Source organism: Capricornis sumatraensis, chromosome 6, assembly GCF_032405125.1.
Source record: "Capricornis sumatraensis isolate serow.1 chromosome 6, serow.2, whole genome shotgun sequence".
Taxonomy (NCBI): Eukaryota; Metazoa; Chordata; class Mammalia; order Artiodactyla; family Bovidae; genus Capricornis; species Capricornis sumatraensis.
Window position 1 is genome coordinate 60,802,212 of NC_091074.1, and position 25,393 is coordinate 60,827,604.

Below are 25,393 nucleotides of genomic sequence, written 5' to 3' on the forward strand. Positions count from 1 at the left end.
CTTACCACTTGGTGGTCCTATGTCTCCACCTGCTGGTGAATCTGAATGATCTGTCTCTACTTCCCAGTCAATGTGTGATGGAGACAACTCAGGGTTGGCATCGATTCCAGCAGGCAAAGGACCTGACTCAGGGTCTTCGTGAATATGCAGCACAACTGGCTGGCCTTCGGGCTGTCTGTCTGTGGTCTCAGCATGGTTTTCCTGGTTTCTTTCATCAGGAAGAGCAGAAAGCAGTATCTCTGCTGCTTCGCTCCCCAGAGACTCATCCTCTGGAGTCCCAGTTTCCTCTGTGGTTTCGATGCCAGGAGTAGGTTCTGTGAGATAGGACAAATCAAAGGGAGGTGTGTAAGGTGCCAACTCATGCTTCAGGGCATCTTCTTCCAAGGGAGGGTCGCCACCATAGACAAAGTGTTCAGGCTCTTTCATTAAGTCTTCATCAATATTTTGGCCCATGACTTCATACTCAAAGTCACCCCATGAGGCTTCAGATGAACAGATATCTTGCTTCCCTGTGTCCCCATCAAATGGCGTTTCAGGAATGCCTTCTGATAACGTCAACTTACTCATGTCATCTATTGTTCCCGTGGACGTGTTGAGACCCGAAGCATCGCTGAAACTGTGGTCGAAGGCAGCTTCGCTGACATCCAGACAAGTGTCCGAGGCTAGCAAAGCATCAGGGACCATGGCAGGAGTCTCAGTAACAAAGGGCTGCTCATGGTCCAACAAGTCCCCTGCATCGGTCTGCCTCTGAGGAAGAAAGTCTTCTGATATCGAAGACCTACTGTCGTCCACAGTTGGCTCTTGGTAAGTTACACAGATACCAGTTTCCACATTTTCAATCATTGAGATTGTTCTGTCAACAGGTTCCAAAATTGGTGCCATAGCTGGGTTGGCTCCTTGTTCTGATGCTTTTAAGCCTGTATTGTTTCCACCATTAATTTCGGAAGGTTCAGGAAAACACTCGTGAGAGGAAGGCTGAGATGAGTCATTTGTGTCTGTCTGCTCGCTGACTGGAGGCAGTGGAATGACATTTTCAGAGGACAGCTCTGAAGCATAAGGGGCGAATTCCTGCCCAGGCTCCTGTCTGGGTTCTTCATCTGTGTCTGGCTCAGTGAGATACAGCTCACTGGCTTCCCCTTCAGGCCCCAGCCCAGCATCGACGTGCTGCTCAGTCTCTGCCTTTACTTCATAATCCTGACAAACATCAGGGCTGTTGGAAGCCTGGGAATTGCTGTCGTGGCCGCAGTGAGTCAGTATATCAGGATTCTCACCATCTGTCTTCACACTGAAGGGCTGTTTCACACCCACCCACAAGTCGGGCGAAGCTGAGGCCAGGTGCCCACCCTCTTGGAAGTTGCCATGTAAAATATCTGGAACAAACGTGCCCTGGGGGCCCTCAGTAGGGGTAGAGTCACTCCATTCAGAGCCTGACTTGTTCATCATCCGGGTGGAAGAACTGACAGCAGGAACATCTTCAGAGGTGATGTTTGAATTTGTCATTTCACTTGGGTGTGATTTTTCTTCTTCCCACCAATTTGTTTCTTGACACTCAGTTGTTGCTACACCAGATACAATGCATCCATTTTCATCTGCGTAAGTACAAGACGAGTCTGGCTGGTCCCAAGCAGACAGCACTGAATTCTGACACTGTTCTTGCGTAGGTACTTCAGAGGAGAGTTCATCACCAACAGAAGACATGAACGTTTGCTCTCTGGAATCTGTGTCTTTAATCTGGTCCAATATTACAAGTTGGTTAAGCTGATCAGCTTCTGGGTCTGGCTGCCTTGGTTGAATGTTCCAAAGTTGCTCGTGGGCACTCTCCCCATTATCATCTAGAAAGGGTGACTGATGGTTATCATTGAAAGGATTGGTACCATGTAGTGCCAGGGATTCAGTATCACCCTGAATGGGCACTCCCCAAGGACCCATGTTTTCGCACACTGAGGAATTCATTTCTAGCACAGCACTTGAGTTAGATAATTCCCCTTCAAATGCACTCTTGATTGGTCGCCCTTCCTGTAGGGAGGCCTTCCACCACTCTGTGCTCTCAGTTGAGAAGTCAGCCATTTCCAATTTAGAGTAATTTTCATTATTTGGTTCAGCTTTGGGAGATATTTGCCATATGACATCTCCTGTTCTCCCTGTTTCTGGAGAAGACCTTGTTTCCTTATCGACTTCTGTCACCTGTAATTCAGTCTCCCTTACTGGTGAGAAATTCCAGCGATCAGGGCTGCTTTGTTGATCATCACAGGATGGGTTTGACTTATTCTCATTCTCTGCTCGCTCTGGACTGCTTTTATAAACAGAACATTGCTCAGATTCAGGATCTGCTGTGGCCAAGGACTTATTAGATTTATTCAATGAATCCCAAGCTCTGAGTTCACTCGGAGTCACTTGACAAGTATCCGAATGGATCTCTTTCTCCACTGACTCTTCATAGCCTTCACCATCATCATCAGAACCTGAGCTTGTTGAAATGAAGCTGGTGTCCTCTGGCTGTACGGTTTCAGGAAGATCATGTTCATTTTTCTCCTGATGGCTGACCACTAGATTTCTTTCCTGATACGTATCTGAATATTCAGAATATCTACCTGTTTCTGGGCTGGATAAAGAAGAAAAGGAATCACCATCTATTGAGTCACCCCAAAACTCTAAAAATTTAGGAACCTTGTGATCTAAGCTCCTTTCAAACCTGTCCATTCTGTTTTTCTCCAAACTCTGCATTTCAGCAACTACTTCCACATGACCATCAGTAGTCATTAGCTCAGATCCTTGGTGATTCTGTGTACTCCACTCATTTTGATTTTCCTTCTGATGCCCAGTATTGGGTCCTTGGTCCCAGGAAGGCAGTGCAGCCGAAGAATCATTTATGTCAGGACTGGATGCACTTGAAAGCGTATACTCACTGGAAATACTATCTCTGTCATCGTTTCCTGATAAGCTGGCTCTTGGAGGGCTGTTTTCAGTATTCTTAACTTCGAGATTCATAGTTCTCTCAGAGCTTGCACCACTGACCAGCACATCACTGTCTTTAGGGCCATCCCAAGAGTCCAGGCCTTGGGGACATTCATCAGGTGGCTCTTGGTTAATTTTCTCTGGCTCCAGAATGTCACATTCTTCAGATTTCTCCACATCCACTTTAGGAAGAGACACACTTTTTGTGGAATTCAGCCTACCTGGAATTTCAGTAGTTTCACTTGAATTTCTTCTGGGGCTTATGAGGTGTTCTTCACAGGTCTCTCTTGCTGGCAAGTGATCTTCGGACACCTCTGTTTGCACATCACAGGGGTCTGGAGTGTAAGACCCCTTCCCCTGCTCTAATACTTCCTGGGGTTCCTTGGTCTGAGGACTGGAAGTCACTGAAAAATTTCTGATTTTGTCTGGTTCATTGGCGATTTCTTGATGATCAGATGCAGCTGGGGATGGGCATTCCTGGCTATCTTGCTCTTTTCCAGAAGCTTCTGAGGCTCCATCCATTAGCTCATCACTGGAGTGCTCCCTATCAGCAGCTCTGTGGAATTCCTTCTCACTTTCCTTTTCTCCATTGCTAGGACCCTTCCAGGGATCTGAGCATGCAAAATGCTCTGGGTTCTCAAGTCTGGTCACCAGATACGCCGTATCACTTGGCAGGGTTCCTCTGCATGTGTCCTGCTTGTCAGGATCAGTTGTTTCAGACTCACTGGCTCCAGAGGCTTCCAGCACATCTGCAATGTGACTATCCTGAAGTTTTTCTAATGAGCTGGTTGTTTCAGGAGGTGACCTGCTCTGTTCTGTATCTGTAGCATATGATGGGCTAGGTAACATTAATGATGAAATGGCATTATCTCTCATGACAGAATCCCAAATACTATTCGCGATCAGCTGCCCACTTTTCTCATTCAGCACGTGGTATTCAGGAGCCATGTCCAGGCTGTGCTCAGAGGAGGCAGGGAGTTCCCAGTCTGCCTGATTTGCCTCCTGATACTCCACGCCCCAGGGTTCCACCTGTCTCACTGAAAATCGGGTTTCAGGTTCGCTACCTTCCGCCATGTACCCTTGTGCCTGACCTTCACCAGTGATGGCCACACCCGCACTGCAGTCATCCCAGTCCAAGTCATTGTCCATATCCGAGATGGTTGCAGTAGACTGAGTGTCCTCCAGAATCACTCTGTTCCACGTGTCAAGGCTGTCAGGGGCTGCCTGCCGGGCGTCAGCACTGCTGTGCAGAAGTGTGAGCTGTCGGTTCGTCTCGTTGTACAGCTGCATCATGCTGGGGTCGTCATAACTGGACTGGCTGCTTTCCCCCACGTCATCCTCCAGGGAGACATTCTGATCGTCCGTGGGCTCCACCTGGAGTAGATCTTTATCTGGGCTGTGAGTGACATTTATTTCTGAGCCACCATCCGCCTGAGATGAAGCCCACATTTCCAGGTTCCCAGGACCTGAACTAATTCGATTTCTTGGTGGCTGCTGCGGGGACTGAGGAGGCATGTCAGCGTCCCCTGCAGTACAGTTAGCATCTTGTGACTCAAAACCCTCCCCTTTAGTGAGTGGCTTGTCTTTGGTTTCTTTCTCCTCTCTGGCCAATGTTGGTGAAGTGTAAGAGTCAGAGGTGGAGTAGTTGGTATCTAAGGGGGAGGGCACTGAGTCTTCCCCCATGTTGGATGCACTGTAGTCAGAACATTTATAAGATAAGAAGGAGTCCTCCCACGGTGCTGGGACATCTGAACCTCCTTCCTTGTTACTCTCCTCGAAAAAGTTCCAAGAATCTACATTTTTGTACACCTTGCCCGTAATTGTTGGGTCCACCACACTGTTCTGATGGTCCTTTGCTGGCTTAGAACTATTCCACGGATGATCCAGATCAGACGTGGGATTTCCAGATATGAGAATATCATCCCTGGGGTCATGGTTCTTCTTGCCCCAGATTTCTGGAACTGCTTTGTTATTTGCCTCACTGGGTGAACTGTCCACAAGGTCTTCTGAAGGGAAAGCAATCCCGCTTTTGGCCATGGCCCACTCGTTTGGGTCTCTCACAGAAGGTGTCTCGCTGCTCGTTGGGTGCAGATTCCAAGTATTTTTCAAAGCTTTGGCATCACCTTCTTCACCAAATGCACTCCAGGCTGGGAATGACGCTGCAGCAGCTGGTTCCTCGTCATCTGTGGGGTTTCCCCACGGCTCAGGCATGGCGGTGGGAGAGCGGTCAGAACGCCACAGGGCAGCGAAGTCTTCTATCAGGTGGTTTGTTCTGTGAGGAGAAACATTCAGCAAACGTGATTGCTCAGGGGGAATGTCCTGAAATTGAAAGCTTTTCTCATCTGAGTCTTGAATATTCTTGTTGCCCAGCCCAGGCTGACCAAATTCTGACTCCCAGGGACTTGACTTTGGGAAGTCGAGATTCTTGGGTTGAAATATAGAGTCGGAGGCTCTCCTATCAGCTGGGCTTGGCTTATGATCTTTCCAGGACTCGGGGCTCTGGAAGACAGATTCCTGCTTGCGGGAACTCCATGCATCCGCAATATTTTTAGAGTCAATTTCCAAACCATCCCACCAGCTGCTGCATCGTGCCCGGGTTAGAGGTGGCCCTGGGTGACCTGTGTTGACTGTCTTGGGGGTTACGTCTTCTGAATAGAGCAGAGCTGGTTCTTCAGTGGATGGTGAGCTTTCCACAAAGCTGTTCATAGGTGTTGGTGGGATCCTCTTTCCAACAGTTTTTAGACTTTCTGGAGAAGGAGATTCATCTTGCATAAAACCTGTCAGGCTCAAATTTCTTTCCGAATTATCCCCGGGACTTTCTTGTCTCTGGACAAACTCCTCATCAAATTCCACGAGGCTCTCTTTGCCAGCCCCCGACAAGAGAGAACTGGATGAATAATTAGGCATGTCCAACCCCCTCCTGTCAAGTTCTTTAGACCCCATGGTGAGCTGTCCTTCTGAGGAATCACTGTTGGGAAAGAAGTCATCTGTTGGGGAGTAGTCTGCAGAATGGGAGGATGGTTGGGACTGCCCAGAAACCCTGGGTGCTGGGTCGAAGTTGAAAAGGTCGAATGATTGACCGTGTTCTCCAGAGCGGGCATGCTCCTCGGCTACTGCTCCTTCGGGGATGGGACTGTAGGAGTCAAACCCTGGGAGGAGGCTGTGGTGAGGCCCCGCCCCTTCTCCCACAGGGCTGTCGTCACTGAGGAACACGGAGCTCTCCTTGGATGAGCGGCTGCTCCTGATGGTGGCCAGCCCACTGTCTGGGCTCACCAGGTCCGCATTGACATCCACCTGGGCCTGGTTAGAATCGCCGAGATCGGGAGGGTTTTCCATGAAATTCACGGAGCTGGGCTGTGGCTCTACATCAGAACCATACAACTCCATAATCCCTGAAGATCCCTGGGAAAGCGGGGCACTGCCTGCCACCGCCTCTGTGGAGGATGTCCGGCTGTTGGAGGCCATCTCCGGACACCTCCTGTTGATGACTTCCTTGACAAGGAGAACCACCTGATCACAAGTCACTGAAGGGTTCTCCTGCTGGTACACCAGGATCTCATCACAGCCACACTCAAAGGGTTCCAGCTCCAGGCAAGGGTTCTGGCACTCTTCTAGCTCACAGCAGATCTGTCGGGGAGGAACAGGGATTTGTGTGAGCACTCAGGTTCTCTTTGTCCTTTGCAATTTGTCTTTCTTAATTTTTTGTAATGTAAAATTAATCTGTGTTCATCTGTCTAGAAAAAAAGACAGAACTGAGAATGGTAGAATGCAAAACACACCAAATTCCACTTAATTTACCACCACATTCTCTAATTCAACCAGACTGGCTTTTGGTTGAACCCCAAATCCAGTTGCTCAGTTTTGCTGGCTCTAAAAAGTTATAGGTAAAGAGAGATAAACTATTTAAATCCTTTCCTCAGTGTAACTTAATGCCGTCATCCAACAGGAGCAAAATTCAGCTTTGCGAAAGGCAGACATAATGCTAGTTGTAGACAAATCTGGGGGGAAAATACTGGACTAGGGAAAATGGTGCAGAAGGAAGACTCCTGTTTGTCATAGGCAGCTGAGACCTGCTTTAAGATAAAGGAGAAAGTAGGAAGAGGAAGCAGTTTCCAGGGGCAGCTTTCTCAACAGCACTCAGGCTCCAGCTTTCTCTTCCTGCCCCCAGAAGTGCTGACACTGAGCCCAGAATAGACAGAGCTTCCGTGGAAAGTAGGGAGATGTGAGGCCAAAACTGCGCTGTAGCTCTATGACTTCCTGGGAAATGCTGAGGACATTATGCACACTGGGCCTTTGAAATGGCCCCAGAGTTTAAGTGGAGGTAATAACAACAAAAACAGTTATAAATACAGAGCTCACATAGACAATAATAATAATTAACATTCATTGACTGCTTTCATATGCCAGGCACAGTTCTAAGGAGTTTATGTGCAATATCTCCTTTAATCCTCACAATAATTTTACAAGGTAGAACATTTTCAAAAAATTATTTTTTATTTATTTTTGACTGTACTGGGTTTCTACTGCTGCTCGGGCTTTTCTCTAGTTGCAGCAACTGAGGGTACTCTTCGTTGAGGTGTGTGGGCTTCTCACTGAGCTGGCTTCTCTTGTTACAAAGCAGGGGCTCTAGGGCAAGCAGGCTTCAACAGCTGTGGCTCCCAGGCCCAATAGTTATGGCACGCAGGCTCAGTTGCTCTGCAGCATGTGAAATCTTCCTGGATCAGGGATCGAACCTGGGTGTCTTGCACTCGGGTGGATACTTCACCACTGAGCCACCAGGGAAGCCCCCCAGTAGCCCTCCTGTTATCCCCATTTTTTTCATTGAGGAAATAGAGACATAGAAAGTTTAAATAATTTGACCAACAACACGCAGCTCTCAATGGATGGAGCCATATTTTTGAACTCAGGCAACTGAGCTATACTACATGGTCATAAAAGGATTCCTCTAGAGCAGTCCTGACTGTGTATTGCTTAAGACCTCAAGGAGATGTCTCTTAAGTGATAGATGGAGAGGGCTGGTGAGGGTGGAGTCAACTCAAGGGCTTCTAATCCCTTCATCTATCTTCTACTTCTGTCTGTTTTAGATTAACCAATATTTAAATCAGTTTGCTACAAAAAATGATTTGAAACCACTGTTTTAGAGGCTTAGGAGACCTTAGTCCTGTTCCTAGGAAACCAGTGACCAAAGACAATAAAATTTTATTTATAAGACATAACAAAAGCTTTGAAACTCTGTGCAGAACAAAGCACTGAAAAAGCCACAGGCTGGTGATGCAATTCACAGATGGGTCAGAAGGGTATCAAATGCATCTGCAGCAAGAGAAGGAGGCTTGTTCATACTTGAACTTAAGGGCACAGAGAACCTGGAGAGTGTCAAAAGAATGGATCTCTTGGGGGACAGAAAGTGAGGATGTTGAAAAGAAGGGAGTTGAGACTTCACCTCTAGCCATCTGTGAGCAGACCAGGTGTCTAAGCCATTAGCGAGGAAAGATAAGTGATGAAATGGTTCTGTCTGTGTCATCCATATTATAATGAATTATGTATAGTCTCATATTAGTTATTCAATATGCCTGATTTGCTATATCACTGCCCTATTTTCATTGACTTTTTTAAAAAGGAATGTTGTTTTTTAAAAAATCACTTATTTATTTTGGATGCACTGGGTCCTTATTGCTGTGTGGGCTTTCTCTAGTCGTGGTGAGCAGGGGCTACCGCCCTTCATGGCAGTGCATGGGCTTCTCACTGTGGTGGCTTCTCGCTGCAGAGCAGAGCCTCTAGGCATTTGGGTCTCAGTAACTGCAGCATCCAGCCTCAATATTTGTGGCTCGTGGGCTCTAGAATGTGGGCTCAGTAGTTGTAGTGCATGGGGGTCTTAGTTGCTCCATGGCACATGGAATCTTCCCAGACCGGGGATTAAACCCATGTCTCCTGCATTGACTGGCAGATTCTTATCCATTGCACCATCAGGGAAGTCCTAATTTTGTCTACTTATATTACGAAAACGTTGGGTTAAACGACTCAGCTCTCAACCAAGAAGGTTTGACTGATTACCCAAACAGAACTTTATCATAGTACCTGGAGGAAAACTTTTTTTGAAAAATATATGTTTTTCTCCAACATGTCCAAGGTATCCAAGGTATTTTATTAGTGGTCGTGTCAAAATACTAACTTTGATGAAAGCTTCAGATCAGTTATTAAGCATTGGGAACCAAACAGGGTTTTGTCAGGGACTAAATTTTGTTAGTTATTATCAGGTAGCAATCCTCAAAGCAAAGAGCACCCAAAGGACGATGACTTTTACTTGGGTGAAAAAGATATGATCTTTCTCTTTATGGATTCAGCCAAGAAAAGAAATGGTTATGGGGCTCTTTTAAAGTCCCTATATGGGTGAAGGGAGTCAAAAGGTACAAACTTCCAGCTATAAATAAGTCACGGGGATGTCATGTACAGCATGGTGACCATAGTTAACAGCGCTGTATTGCATATTTGAAAGTTGCTAAGAGAGTAGAAGGGCTTCCCAAGTGGCCCAAGTGATAAAGAACCTGACTGCCAATGCAGGTGACATAAGAGACTCAGGTTTGATCCCTGGGTTGGGAAGATCCCCTGGAGAAGAGAATGGCAACCCACTCCAGTATTCTTGCCTGGAGAGTCCCATGGACAGAGAACCCTGGCGGGCTACTGTCCGTAGGGTCACACAGAGTTGGACAGAACTGAAGGGATTTAGCTCGCACACAAGAGAGTAGAGAGTAGTTCTCATTGCAAGAAAAAAAAGTATATATTATAAAAAATATATAATTATATAAAAATATCATTATATATATGATGGGTGTTAACTAGACTTCCCTCATAGCTCAGTCGGTAAAGAATCTACCTGCCTGCAATGTGGGAGACCTGGGTTCGATTCCTCGGTTGGGAAGATCCCCTGGAGAAGGAAATGGCAACCCACTCCAGTATTCTTGCCTGGAAAATCCCATGTAGCCTGGCAGGCTACAGTCCATGGGGTCGCAAGAGTTGGACACGACTTAGTGACTAAACCAACTAGACTTAATATGGTGATCATTTGCAACATGCACAAGCACTGAATCATTATGTTGTCCACTTGAAAGTAATTTAAGGCTATCTGTCAATTATATCTCAACTGAAAAATGAAAAAAAGCCAACATTTACCTCACTGCCAATTCCAGTTAGTAACAGAGCATAACAGCTAAAAACTTAAAAACTGAATTAAAGCACTTAAAACTAATCAGTTAATTAATTTATAGCATCAAAACTAAATATTTGAGAAATAACTAGCCAACTATGCAAAATACCCCCAACATTTCTTCTTTTAAAGTAACATTTAAGCTACCATCAATTCATTAATTTATTTATTTTTGGCTGTGCTGGGTCTTCGCTGGGCTTCCCTCCAGCTGCACCAAGCAGGGGTTACTCTCTAGTTGCAGTGCATGGGCGTCTCACTGCGGTGGCTTCTCCTGTTGTGGAGCACAGGCTCTAGAGCACATGGCCTTCAGCAGCTGTCACACGTGGGCTCAGCAGTTGGAGCTTCCAGGCTCAACAGTTGTAGCACACAGGCTTCGTTGTTCCCCTGCATGTGGGATCTTCCCAGATCAGGAATTGAACCAGTGTCTCCTGCTTTGGCAGGTAGATTCTTCACCACTGAGCCACCAGGGAAACCCAGCCTCCAACATTTCTTAAAACTCAAATTCTAGGACCTTATCTCTTGGACCAATTTCTCTAAGCCACCAGTCCATTGCCATCTTCTACCCCATGTTCTGAGAGCCAGCAGATGGGGATTCGGTGAGATCGTTGGGTCAAGGAAGTTCTTACCTGACTGCACAGCTCTAGGTTCTCAGAGTACACAGCGATCTGTTGTCTGGGCTGCTGCTCCTCCGACTGGTAACTGGCCAGAAGGATGAGGACATCAAAACCAAACTTGTCTGCAAACGCTTTCAAATCACTGGTGATATTGCTGTGAAATGTACAGTTCTGAAACAACAGGCAATTTGATATTAACGTCAAGCTGCTCAGCTCTGGTGAATCATGCCACAAATTTCTCCAGTCTTAAGATGTATTGCCAATGATACTTATTATTAGATACAAATGAAATAAATATTTTTCTTTGAGAAAGTTTTCAAATTTTTCATACTATGGCTTGAGATATACATTCCTTGCTTTGTTTTGTTTTCCTAAACCAAGAAAGGAAGGCATCTTTGCTGTTACCATTAAGAACAGTTTAGAGAGGAACAAACAGCTTACCATCTTTTCCCTAAAATGTTTGACTTTGTAAAACGTACTTTTTCTTTTATTGTTCACATGACATAGGAATGTCTGTAGACTATTATTACAACCCACTAGAAAAGTAGGAGGAAGTTATTGGTTTTTTCTGTAATTGTTTTCTAATGATTATTAACTCCAAGCAGAATTCCTGAGGATATACTCAGCTGAGTTTACCAAATGCTTTTTATTCCAAAGTAGAAGTCTAGGAGATTTGTGTCAGGGATGTGATGTCAGATCTGCTTGCTCTTTCTATGTGATATCTAAAGAGGAATGAATAACTGTGGAAAAGGGACCCATCATCACAGACTGTACCCAGACCTGTGGCTCACATCATCTGTGGGAATGTCCTGGCCTTGTCGAATTTTATTAACTACAACGAGACTCACTTTTTGTCTGTGTAGTTATCTCTCTTTCTTAAAAAAATACACTGAAGACCATATGTTAACCCCTAGCATAATGCCTGGCATATACTAGTTGCTCAAGAAAAGTTTGTTGAATGATTGGAGAGACACAGAAAATCAACCTATGCTATATAATCCTTTATCATAGTATATATATATAATATTAATAACACCTGTAAATGACAGTCATATAATCATCACCTGATAATCCATAGTTCTACTCAATGAAAATCACCTTAATGTGCATTCAAGAGATATAAAGAATTCTGTTAATTTTTTCCTGATTACAAAGTCATCAGAATTATGCATGCCACTGGTAAAACATTAAAGCAGTACAGAAAAACAACCCAAAGGAAGTGGAAATACCACACACCTCCACCTCAAAAAACCATTATGAAGAGCTAGACACTGCAGCATATATAGGTGCAGACTTTGCTCATGTCCAGATGAATGTTTGTAAATGGTAGCTCTTTAACACTTGTGGATTCGATATTTACAGCTTAGACTATTCACCAGCCACTTGAAATATCCAATAATACATGTACTCTGTATTTCTGCGGAGCTAAATGTCAAGGTTGACAAGGTCACCGAGAGAGAATATGAGAAACCTGGCCACTGGGTGGACCCAACCCATCAGTGGCTTCCCAGCCTCCTGGAGCCTTGCTGTCTACTCCTGTGGCATCTCATGAGGCATCTCATGAGGCTACTTTCATTTTTGGTTACAAGGAAGTGCACATGGGAATTCACAAAGATCTCAGGATATATTGCTGAACACAAAGGATCTATTGTATTGACCTGGTCATCAAATGTATGATGCGCAAATACAATAGCTTTTGGAAGTATGCACACAGTCAGCTTTCATGCGTTTAATTTACTGTCCAAGTGTCACAATAATAATCTTTAAATAAGTACTTCAAAAATTAATTCACTCACAAAAGTAGATTTTTAGAATGAGGTTTTCTTTTTTCCATTGGACCTTATACACAATGTGCATTCAATAGATAAAATTATTTCAAATCATTATTGGTGTTAACTATCAAGAATCTCAATGCTGAGCTTCTTGCTATTATGAATTGTAAAAAAAGATGAGGTCCCAAAGGAAAACAACAATGGACAACAACCATGTACATGTTATCTCCAATGACTGAAGGCTTTGGCATAAAAGGACTTAGAATTTTTCTTTCAAAATATTTTTTTCATGATGTGCATAAACTCATTCCCCCCAACGTATTTATAAGCCCTTGAAAGAAGACACACCACTTCTAAAAAGATTTTGACACACTATAGTAATTACCATGACACTTCTAGCTGGGTCCCTCAGACAAGAGAAAGTTTTTACTGGTACCTGAGTGCAAGATTAGCACTCAAGAGAATCAGCATTATTCAAAGCCCTACTTGTGGAATATGTGCTATTCAAAAATGTTGGCTGAGCTCCAGTCTCTCTGGACTTTGTATTAAAATGATGGCCCCAAGATCTTGCTAAACTCTAATCCAGCAGGCATCTTGTTGGAAAAGCAGGGTCTCAGGTCACACTCCAGACCTACTGAAGCAGAATCTGCATTTCCCACAAATCCTAGGTGATTCAAACACACATGGAAATCTGAAAAGCATTGCTCTGGAGAGCCATTTTTAATTTATATATTTTCCTGTGAACCAACCCTTTACACTCTCTCAGTGCTATATGGGCCTCTTACTGACCCAGGCCCTCAGCTCCCTGCTGCTCATTTCAGCCTCATAATTAACATCACCTTGGAATGTGTACTTTTGGGCCACTTTGTCAGAGGTTCTCTTTTAGCAGCCCAGGATTGGGTCCAAGAATCTGTAATTTCATTATGTACCTCAAGTGATTCTTAGAATCAAGCTCCTTTGTATAATAATTCCCCAGTTTTCCTCTGGGTGGCCCTGAATTCCACAGGATCACACAGAGTATTGATAAAACAAAGATTTATGTGAATCCGAGGAACAAAATACTTATCTTTTACAGTAAACCCAAAACAGAGATTATCAACTACTAAGTCCTATCCACCCTAATAAAACTGCCCAAGCCAGATTCGATCTCACTGGCTTTAGGATAATGCCAGGAATTTCATGTTTAAAACAGAATCAAACAAGCAATCTGGGAGGCAGGGTTTGTTTGTTCTGCTTTTATGCTGGTGCTGTTTGCATAGGAGATAATTTATTATTGTCTTCTAGCTACACAGGGAGTCATGTGCTGCGACACCTCTTATGTTGCTGACAAGCTAGGCTGGCCCTGAATAAATACCACTTCATCATGAACACAACCCAACTGTAGATACAGGTTGGCATTTTATTCCCCCCATCTGCCTTCTACCTGATAAATTACTATTTTAGTTACACGTATACAAATACTATTTGTTAATCTGCTCAAATATCTCCAAAATGTTTTCCCAACTTAAGTTAAAATTATATGCATATATATATCCCAATTTGCCAAAGGTTTAGAAAATAAAAGAATACAACCTTCATTTACCACCTCTACACCCATCATCCAACCCTCCATATTTGAAATATGACCCCAGCCTGAGATTGTTGCATGAAATTTAGGAAGTTATATTACTAATTGTTAAACCTGAAAATTGACTGGTGAAAGCCCAGACTATTTCAACATATCAGTTAGGAAGAAAGGCAAGTGGTCCCAGTCACAGTCTTTTGTCACTCATGGATCCAGAGATTAGATCGTTAACATTTTTAGAGGTCATGAGTTATTTTGCTTGAGCAATTCCTGGTTTTGAAATTAGTAGAAAGCCTGAAAATGTAGGGAGAGAAAGGTCTTGCTATTTCTTGGCCAAAAGCCAAGGTGTAGATGTCAAGGGCCCTCAGAAGAGGTCGATGATAGATCAAAGGGCAGGCAAACAGAAATGACTATAGTCTAACTAATATGAAAACCAAGACAGTGATAGTGTCCAACAGACGTACTACTTTTGTGCTTGAAAGTACTTGGACAAATGCAATGGAAAATTCCATTCCCTCACAAAATCCCATTTTAGTTCTTAATCCATTACTCTGAAAAATTTAGTTTTTATTCTATATGCCTATTAGCATTAGTGCATCACATGAAATAAGTGATCGAAATAATGTCTTATAAACAACCGAGTCCTTAAATGTGCACATTCTTTGAGAGAAAAACCACTCTCCTTACAACACTCATATGCACATATTCTACTGTCTTCTGAATCCCTCCTGTCAGACTTCTGCCCCTCCAATCATTCCACTGAAACTGCTCTTCTCAAAAGTAGCAATCATTTCCAGGTCACCAAATCCAAAAATCTAGCTCCTCTTCTTACTTTAACTGACTTCTCCCAATAATTTCATGAGGCTGATTTCCCCTCTTTCTTGAAACACTTAATTCCTTCACTTCCCTGTCATTACTCTTTCTCTAAACTCATTGGCTACTCCTCCGTCGTCTTTGCTGCTTCTTCTCCCCTAGTCAACGTTTAAATGTTCCTAACCTCTTTCTTGTTCACACATTCTCCTTAGTGATTTCATCCAGTCACACGGCTTTCAAATCATCTATCTGCCAATGACCACCAAATCACATCCACCTGAATGCGAACCTGATTTACCCATGTGATATCGTCACATCAATATCTCATAAGTGTCTCAAATAAAATACAACCTACCTCCACCCCAGTTTCCTCCATAGCATGAAATGGTACCACCATTCGTCCAGTTCCTCAAATCAAACATCTAGGAATTATTCTTTATCCTGTTTTCCCCTTCATTCTTCACATAATCCATCCGCAACTCTTATTAACGTTCCCTCTAAAACATATCTCAAGTCCAAACACTTCTCTCACTTCTTTCCATCTCTGTTACTGACATGGCCGCAGTCACCAGCACCTCTCCCCTGAACTTGGGTGACAGTCTCCCAACTGGTCTCCCTGAAGCGGCTCATCGGCTTTCCCTATGACTAGTTCTTCACACAGGACCAAGGCAGAGCTTTGAAAAATGTATTCAAAACCATGATACTCGTGAGCTTAAAACTCGCTCAAGAGTTTCTCAGTGCAATTATTTACTATTTTTTTCTTTTTTTTTTTTAAACAGGGAAGAGAAAGGTTTAATGTCCTTGAAACTGAGTTCTTATAAACCAATGCAAAAAAGTAGACATAGCAATAGAAAAAAAAACAGCTGGTGAACATAAAAAACAATTCACAACCGAAATACCTGAAATCATTAATAATCAAAGAAATCCTTTGAAAATGTTTTATGTTCTCTTTTCCTATAATTGGTAAATATGGCTGAATGGGCATTCTCATACATTGTTAGAAATATATTCTAAAGAAATAATCATATATGCACATGAAAGTTTTATGGACAAAGCTATTCACTAGATTATTACTATAATAACTAAAACTTTGAAACAATCTAAATGTCCTACAATAGAGAAATAGTTCGATAAATTATGGAATAGTAACATAAAAGAATGTTATGTTGGTATTAAAAATCACACTATCTAGTAACACAAGAAAACAGCAGACATAGTGTAAAGTAGAAAATAATTTCTATAATATAAAATTAGAATGTCACTTCTATATGTATGCAAATAATATATATTGAAATTAAAATACAATGGGTATTAAGAATTCTGATATTAAAGTGGACATAATTTAGTCAAATTGCTAAATGTAAAATCTGATTGTGTCTCTCTATTAACTTAGGGTACTTTCTCCAAAGCTCCTGGTAAAGTCTTTGGAGGCTGACTGGCTTTGCCATTCACTAGCTGAGTGTGTTAAGTGAGTTTACTTAATTTCTTTAAAGTCCTCATCCGTAAGCCCTCACCTCATAAGACTGTTGAGATTACTAAGAACTTATACATATCAAAAAGCAGGCCCAATGCCTGGCATATAATGGACAATAAACATTAAATCTCTTTCCTAATTCTAACTATCTAAAGGTCATTCTTAGGATTCATGGGAATAATTAGATTCATAGAAAGTAATTCACAAATTCTTGGTACAGCAACTGATTATTCATATTACGATTTCTTGCCTTATATTCTTTCTAATACTGTGAACTTTGCAATCATAATCACACACAAGTCACTGAAGTGAATCACGTGTAAAACTCCTAGATGTGAGATTACAGAGGAAGTTACACCTGAAGCAAAGTCATTTAAAAAGTAAAATAACATAAAAACTCTGGATCAGGCAGTGTTTCTTATTAATGGATCCTTTATCCTTAATTCTAGGTTAAAGTCAATGAATGAGCTTCAGTTTCCCACTACACAAATAAAACAAAAAAATGTATAGTGATTTTTTCCTTCAGCCAAATCACCATGGATAGAGTCTTCTGCATGATTCCAAGTGCCATACTACCTTTGTGACAGGCTGGGACCTGGACCAATTGCTGCAGTGCTTGCACCTGGACAAATGTCTCCTTAAGCAACAAAATGCAAAGAAATGATAAGGGACTAAAAATAAATACACGCATGGGCAGTTGGGGCAAATTATGGACAAGACAACACAAAAAGACCAAAAAATTCAACTGTCACTTCTGAAGAGCAGGGAGAAAAACAAGGTGCTGGGAGCAAAATCAGGTACTATGCATGCCCCCTGCACTCACCACCAAAGGCATGGGCCAACCACCTAAGCCACCCCTTTGGCCGGATCCCTAGACACACCCCTCATTCACTCCTGTAAGGAACCAGCTCGTCACACCCCAGGCAGGGCAGTAAGCAAGAGAAACTGCTACTTGTTTTTGTCCCCCACTGCTGCAGCAGGGGCCGCAATAAAACCTTGCCTGAATTTCTTGCTTCTTACCAATTTCTATTGTTTAAGGAAGGCCAAGAGCCCTGGTTGGTATCACCTTCAATGGGGTTTACTCCTCATGCTGCTGCTGCTGCTAAGTCACATCAGTCGTGTCCGACTCCGTGCAACCCCATAGACGGCGGCCCACCGTCCCCGGGATTCTCCAGGCAAGCATACCGGAGTGGGTTGCCATTTCCTTCTCCAGTGCAGGAAAGTGAAAAGCGAAAGTGAAGTTGCTCAGTTGTGTCTGACTCTTCGCAACCCCATGGACTGCAGCCTTCCAGGCTCCTCCGTCCGTGGGATTTTCCAGGCAAGAGTACTGGAGTGGGGTGCCATTGCCTTCTCCACTCCTCATGCTAGTACCTTCCATTTAGATCTAATACTCTAGACTACACACTTAATCCAAAACAGTTGTCTCTCTTGCAAATCACAGATGAAATTTATTCAGTAATGCTTTTATTAAATAAAATAAAAATAAATTATTTTCTAATGTCAAGAACAAGTTATAGATTTATCATGTCTGAATTTTTCTTCTTGCAGGAAATAGGAAAAGTGAGTAGATAAAATCTGTAGATAGGAAGCTTATATAGAAATCATTACCAAGACTAAAATACAAGCTCACACAGCTTCATCTTTGAGAAGAGTGAGTCTCAGAAACATAGTATGACAATCCATAACTACCTTGTAAGCACAATGGTTAGCATGGATTGCTGAGTTACTGAAATTTAAGAGTATGGTTTGACATTTATACTCTGCGTGGATTTACTTTTAGATTGAGGACTATTTTTTTTTAAATCAAGATATATGAAAAATGCTGAGGTATGTACACAAACGTTCTTACTGAAAGCTTCATGATTTATGCTACCAATATTTCATTATGATGTTTAAAATATTCAGCAATAATAACGTCTGATAATTTTGACAGGAAAATGATTTATGAGAGCACAAAATGCATAAATTAAAGAGATTTTATTTATTCTGTTTTTCGTACATACTTTAATTGGTAGGCAAAGATATTCACCATGTTTTTACCACATGTCATTAAAAAAAAAACAACTCTATTGTTCTTATTCCCATAAGCTAGCCAATTCATGTTAGTAGTAAAAACTTCACTGGCTCTATTTAAACTATATTATGCCTCATATTTTGAAAATAAAGCCAAATAGCACATATTGTCATTAAAAAAGAGCCCTTTTGCAAAAAGATTTTGTGAAAATTAACTACAATATATAAATGAACATATAAATGTACATATGAATATAATTTTCATTTAAACCAAAGGTATATTGCCTAAAACAATTTAATCAGACCATTTCTGCATTAAACACTGTGTTAAGTGCTTTGCATCATCTCATTTAAACTTTAAAGTGCCCAGATGATGTGGGTAGCATTTCTGTTTTGCACTGAGAAAACAGAGGCTGCAAACAAGTAACTGATGTCTCACACATGTGAAAACGGGATTCGATCCCAGGTGCTTCTGACTGCAGAGCCCAGGTTCTAAGCTTTGTTTTTCCCAAGCGAGAAAATTCTTCAAAGACAATACTAATGCCACTTTTAATTTCATAAAAGTTTTGCTACTCCATTTACTTCTGTTTATTATTATTAACAAGTCTCCCCTGTCACCATACACAAGCAAGCCACAACCTTGATTTTTTTTTAAGTTTAAACTGCCAATACAACCCTCAAAATGCAAGTTTATCAAATAAAGCTGAGCAGAGCAGTAAACAGACAAAAACTGCATCTACCTAAATTTAAAAATTCACGTATTTACAAGTTCAGGAACTGTCAGGTTTCACATGCAGAGGTTAACGCATAGCAAAGTGTTGGTAGTAGTGTCCAGATGTCTTGAAACGCTGGAACCAATGAACAGACGCACAAATACAGCACAGTTTAGCTGCAGGTCAATTAATGAACCTATGCGGTCCCCACAAAGTTGCACATTGTAGTTCTGATTCCTCCTTTAAGGCACAAACAAATCGCCACACTCTTTTTAAGGGTTCACAGTGACTATTGATGGTGTTGAGCTATAGTAGCAAGTTTACATATCCCTTCATTTACAGAACCATCCATCCCATCAGGGAAGTATACAATATGCTTCAAAGAATTAGAACAGGATTTTAAAACCCAGGATCAACCTGAAACTAAGCAAGTCGGCATCCTGCCTCATGCTCACCATCTCCATCATGAGAGAACCAATGTTAGTCCAACAGAGTTGCCCTAGAAAAAGATACTTATATGCTGTACTTCATAAACGGATGGTCCTAGGCAGTCTCTCACAACTAGTTAATAGAATACTTGGATGTGGGAAGGTTCACAACAAATTCAAGATGAATATGTCATCACCTTATTTACCAGCTCAGTGTAATTTACTTTTTCTTTAAGGACATACCCATAATCATCAAAACTTTTCAATGCAGTATGGATTCAAGTGCTCAGTAAGAAAAGAGCTAGACTGTGGCTCCACTTCAGTTAAGTCAGTTCAATTCAGTCACTCAGTTGTGACCGATTCTTTGTGACCCCATGGACTGCAGCACGCCAGGCATCCCTGTCCAACACCAACTCTTTCAGTTTACCCAAACTCATGTTCATTGAGTTGGTGATGCCATCCAACCGTCTCACCCTCTGTCGTCCCCTTCTCATCCTCTGTCATCCCCTTCACCTCCCACCTTCAATCTTTGCCAGCATCAGGGTCTTTTCAAATGAGTCAGCTCTTCGCATCAGGTGGCCAAAGTATTGCAGTTTCAGCTTCAGCATCAGTCCTTCCAGTGAACACTCAAGACTGATCTCCTTTAGGATGGACTGGTTGGATCTCCTTGAGGTCCAAGGGACTCTCAAGAGTCTTCTTCAACACGACAGTTCAAAAGCATCAATTCTTTGGCGCTCAGCTTTATTTATAGTCCAACTCTCACATCCATACAAGACTACTAGAAAAACAGCCTTGACTAGATGGACCTTTGCTGGCAAAGTAATGTCTGCTTTTTAATATGGTGTCTAGGTTGGTCATAACTTTCCTTCCAAGGAGTAAGCATCTTTTAATTTCATGGCTGCAATCACCATCTGCAGTGATTTTGGAGCACACACACAAAAAATAAAGTCTGCCACTGTTTCCTCATCTATTTGCCATGAAGTGATAGGACCAGATGCTATCATCTTCGTTTTCTAAATGGTGAGCTTTAAGCCAACTTGTTCACTCTCCTCTTTCATTTTCATCAAAAGGCTCTTTAGTTCTTCACTTTCTGCCATAAGGGTGGTGTCATCTGCATATCTGAGGTTATTCATATTTCTCCTGGCATCTCAATTCCAGCTTGTGCTTCATCCAGCCCAGCATTTCACATGATGTACTCTGCACAAAAGTTAAATAAGCAGGGTCGCAACATACAACCTTTATGTACTCCTTTTCCTATTTGGAACCAATCTGTTGTTCCATGTCCAGTTCTAACTGTTGCTTCCTGACCTGCATATAGGTTTCTCAAGAGGCAGGTCAGGTGGTCTGGTATTCCCATCTCTCAGAATTTTCCACAGTTTATTGTGATCCACACAGTCAAAGGCTTTGGCATAGTCAATAAAGCAGAAACAGATGTTTCTCTGGAACTCTCTTGATTTTTCCATGATCCAGCAGATGTTGGCAATTTGATCTCTGGTTCCTCTGCCTTTTCTAAAACCAGCTTGAACATCAGGAAGTTCACAGTTCATGTATTGCTGAAGCCTGGCTTGGAGAATTTTGAGCATTACTTTGCTAGCATGTGAGATGAGTACAATTGTGCGGTAGTTTGAGCATTCTTTGGCATTGCCTTCCTTTGGGACTGGAATGAAAACCAAACTTTTCCAGTCCTGTGGTCACTGCTGAGTTTTCCAAACTTGCTGGCATATTGAGTGCAGCCCTTTCACAGCATCATCTTTCAGGGTTTGAAATAGCTCCACTGGAATTCCATCACCTCCGCTAGCTTTATTCATAGTGATGCTTTCTAAGGCCCACTTGACTTCACATTCCAGGATGTCTGGCCCTAGGTGAGTGATCTCACCATCGTGATTATCTGGGTTGTGAAGATCTTTTTTGTACAGTTCTTCTGTGTATTCTTGCCATCTCTTCTTAATATCTTCTGCTTCTGTTAGGTCTATACCATTCCTGTCCTTTATTGAGCCCATCTTTGCATGAAATGTTCCCTTGGTATCTCTAATTATCTTGATGAGATCTCTAGTCTTTCCCATTCTATTGTTTTCCTCTATTTCTTTGCACTGATCACTGAGGAAGGCTTTCTTATCTCTTCTTGCTATTCTTTGTAACTCTGCATTCAAATGGGTATATCTTTCCTTTTCTCCTTTGCTTTTCACTTCTCTTCTTTTCACAGCTATTTGTAAGGCCTCCTCAGAGAGCCATTTTGCTTTTTTTACATTTCTTTTTCTTGGGGTGGTCTTGATCCCTGACCCTTGTACAATGTCAGGAACCTCTGTCCATAGTTCATTAGGTACTCTATCAGATCTAGTCCCTTAAATCTAGTTCTCACTTCCACTGCATAATCGTAAGGGATTTGATTTAGGTCATACCTGAATGGTCTACTAGTTTCCCTACTTTCTTCAATTTAAGTCTGAATTTGGCAATAAGGAGTTCATGATCTGAACCACAGTCAGCACCCGGTCTTGTGTTTGCTGACTGTATAGAGCTTCTCCATCTTTGGCTGCAAAGAATATAATCAGTCTGACTTCGGTGTTGACCATCTGGTGATGTCCATGTGTAAAGGCTTCTCCTGTGTTTTTAGAAGAGTGCTATGACCAGTGCGCTCTCTTGACAAAACTCTATTAGCCTTTGCCCTGCTTCATTCTGTACTCCAAGGCCAAATTTGCCTGTTACTCCAGGTGTTTCTTGACTTTCTACTTTTGCATTCCAGTCCCCTATATTGAAAAGAACATCTTTTTGGGGTGTTAGTTCTAGAAGGTCTTATAGGTCTTCATAGAACGGTTCAACTTCAGCTTCTTCAGTTACTAGTCGGGGCATAGACTTGGATTACCATGATATTGAATGGCTTGCCTTGGAAATGAACAGAGATCATTCTGTCGTTTTTGAGATTGCATCCAAGTACTGCATTTTGGACTCTTGTTGTCTATGATAGTTACTCCATATTGTCTAAGGGATTCTTGCCCACAGTAGTAGATATAATGGACATCTGAGTTAAATTCACCCATTCCAGTCCATTTTAGTTTGCTGATTCCTAAAATGTCGATGTTCACTCTTGCCATCCTTGTTTGACCACTTACAACTTGCCTTGATTTATGGATCTAACATTCCAGGTTCCTATGCAATATTGCTCTTTACAGCATCAGACCTTGCTTCTATCACCAGTCACATCCACAACTGGGTGGTGTTTTTGCTTTGGCTCCGTCTCTTCATTCTGGAGTTTTTTCTCCACTGATCTCCAGCAGCATATTGGGTACCTATCGACCTGGGGAGTTCATCTTTCAGTGTCCTATATTTTTGCCTTGTCATACTGTTCATGGAGTTCTCAAGGCAAGAATACTGAAGTGGTCTGCCATTCCCTTCTCCAGGTGACCATATTTTGTAAGTTTATAAGGATTTCTATATGGGACTGGACAACCCAGGACCTATGCATAATGGAAAATCCACTCACACATGTGTGCTCAGTTATGCCTGACTCTGTGACCCCACAGACTGTAGCCCACCAGGATCCTCTGTCCATGGATTTTCCAGGCAAGAATATTGGAGCATTTGCCATTTCCTTTTCCAAAGAAATCCACTCATGAGGTATCCTTTATTTTTAAAATGTCAGAACCTGGGAAACACACTGGCTACCAAATAATAATAAATTATTTCCATAATTACGTAAAGATGTTTAAAAAAAAAAAACCCATTAGCCTGTTTTAAACCATGAGCTTAAACACAGCTTTATTTATTTTCCTTGGTAAAAATAAATCATCTCATTTGAACAATATTTCAAGAAAGCAGGAAATCTTCCTTCCTCTCTGGGTACCGCTTTCTGATTTATGGGTGCCACCAGTCAAGCCCCCAGAGCCATTATTGCACATGTACACTGCACACACGTCTGATTTCTCTAAGCTGTGTCAATATTAACCTGACCAAATGAAGATCAAACTGTCTCTTTTGTTCCTCCTGCTCCTCACATGGGGAGCACAATATGGCTCTTGTCAGAGGTGCTTCATCATTTTGGCTCAAGGAAACTGTCAGTACAGTTTGGGATTCGTTCTTCATGGGCAGATATCCTGATGGGTCTAATGAAGCCTTTCTGCTGACAACTCATTTGCTAAAAATACCCAACCACCACCAAGTTTAAGTGGGGAATATGGTTGTGTCCCCTCTGCTATCAACCCAACAAAAGTGATTTCCTTTGAAGTCTACAATATCTGAATATCAAGGTACACACCTCTCCCCATCCATATTTGCTCTTGCTAGTTTCCATTTGCTCAGTGATAAACTTTATGACATTCTTAAATTGGAATATAATAGGGTAAACACCAATCTTAGAGCACACATGCAGAGCCAACAGTCTGTGTGTGCCATTTGTTGCAATTCTAATCTAATTACCAGAAACCCCCTCCTGCAAACAGATAACACTCCGGGGTTTGTGGTTTCATTTTCATTTGGAGACGTCTGTGTGTGGGGAGCTTGACGAATTCATTTTCAGGTAAGGACACTATATTGTTGTGACTCTCTTGGCCCCAGGTCACAGAAACTTCACTCAAACTGGTGTTTTTCACTCAAACTTCAGAAAGATATGGTGAGTGTTCTAAAAAAGCAAAGGAAGAAGAGGAGGACAAGCTGGGAAGAGAGAAAGGGTTGCTAGGGATGTGGGGGCCACTCAGCTTCTCCATCCTCTTCTCCTGGCTTCATTCTCCTCTCCTGCCACCAACTAGCATCCTCCTCATGGCAGGAAACATGGGTGGCAGCGGCTCCAGGGTAGACCTTTCAGTTTTATTCAAGACACACTCCCTCTTGATCCTGAGTTTGAAAACTCTGAAAGAATTCTGGTTGTTCCCAGTTGGGCTGGATACCTAGCAATTGAGGCGGATTAGAAAAACCACATAATACAGGTATGGTAACTGTCGGAACAAGAGTGATAGATAAAAGTCATTTCCTGGTGGGGGAGAGTGGGGGCTGTGGTAGTGAGCAGATAAACCTTTAGGCGGGCACCCTAGATATCAGGCACAAAGAACTACCCAATCTCTCGCTGTCATAGACACACACCCGTACACACCTACAGATACACATTATTCCCCAAATCCTTGTTTTATTTCCAGTGAACCAAGCACAAGTTATACGGAGACACATGATGCTTGGAGAGATAACCTTAGTTAACTTTCATTTTATGCAAGATTATATCTCATTTAAGAGAGGTATTATAAAGAGTGATCAAAAAGTATCTATCAAACTGTTATGCTTATAAAATGAAAATTATGCTTAATCAATCAAAAATACATAATACTACGTATGCAATCAAGGATAAAGAGGCCAAGCCTCCTTAATCTCTATTCTTCCAGGTCATGGTGAGGGATACTCTTTTTGGCTCCTGCTCAATCTCCCGCTTAACTGTCAAGCTTCCATTGCTATTTGCACTGTATGTGCAGGGCATCAAAATGCTTTAAATACAAGTCAGAAATTATCTTCAGGCCCTACCCAAGAGGCAGAGAGTATTTGGATTAAATCTGGTGGGACAAGAGTTGTATTTCTATGTTATCATTTTATATTATATAAGAGCTATTTATAGAAAGGCTCAAAGCAGGCCAAATACCCCAGGAGCAGGGGTGGGAGATCTAAATTCCTAGCAGGTGGAAAGTAGTAGCTTTAGAGCAGGGTTTCTTACTTGACCTCACTGACTCTGCGGATCATTCTTTGCTGTGGGGTTTGTTCTGTGAATTGTTGGATGTTTAGCCACATCACTGGCCCCCACTCACTAGATGCCAGCAGCTAAACTGTCTCTCCTAGGTGTGACAATCAAATACGTTTCCAGACATTGTCAAATG

The 25,393-nt window shown here is 42.3% G+C and overlaps 1 protein-coding gene across 1 annotated transcript in view; it reads right to left on the reverse strand.

Moving 5' to 3' along the window:
* PRUNE2 (prune homolog 2 with BCH domain) overlaps positions 1-25,393 on the reverse strand; it is a 231,883-nt gene that overhangs the window by 76,043 nt on the left and 130,447 nt on the right. Inside the window, exons 7-8 of the mRNA XM_068973591.1 lie at positions 10,783-10,941; positions 6-6,582 (exon numbers count right to left, since the gene is read on the reverse strand). Of these exons, the coding sequence (XP_068829692.1) occupies positions 6-6,582; positions 10,783-10,941 (6,736 nt within the window). The remainder of the gene's footprint in view (positions 1-5; positions 6,583-10,782; positions 10,942-25,393) is intronic.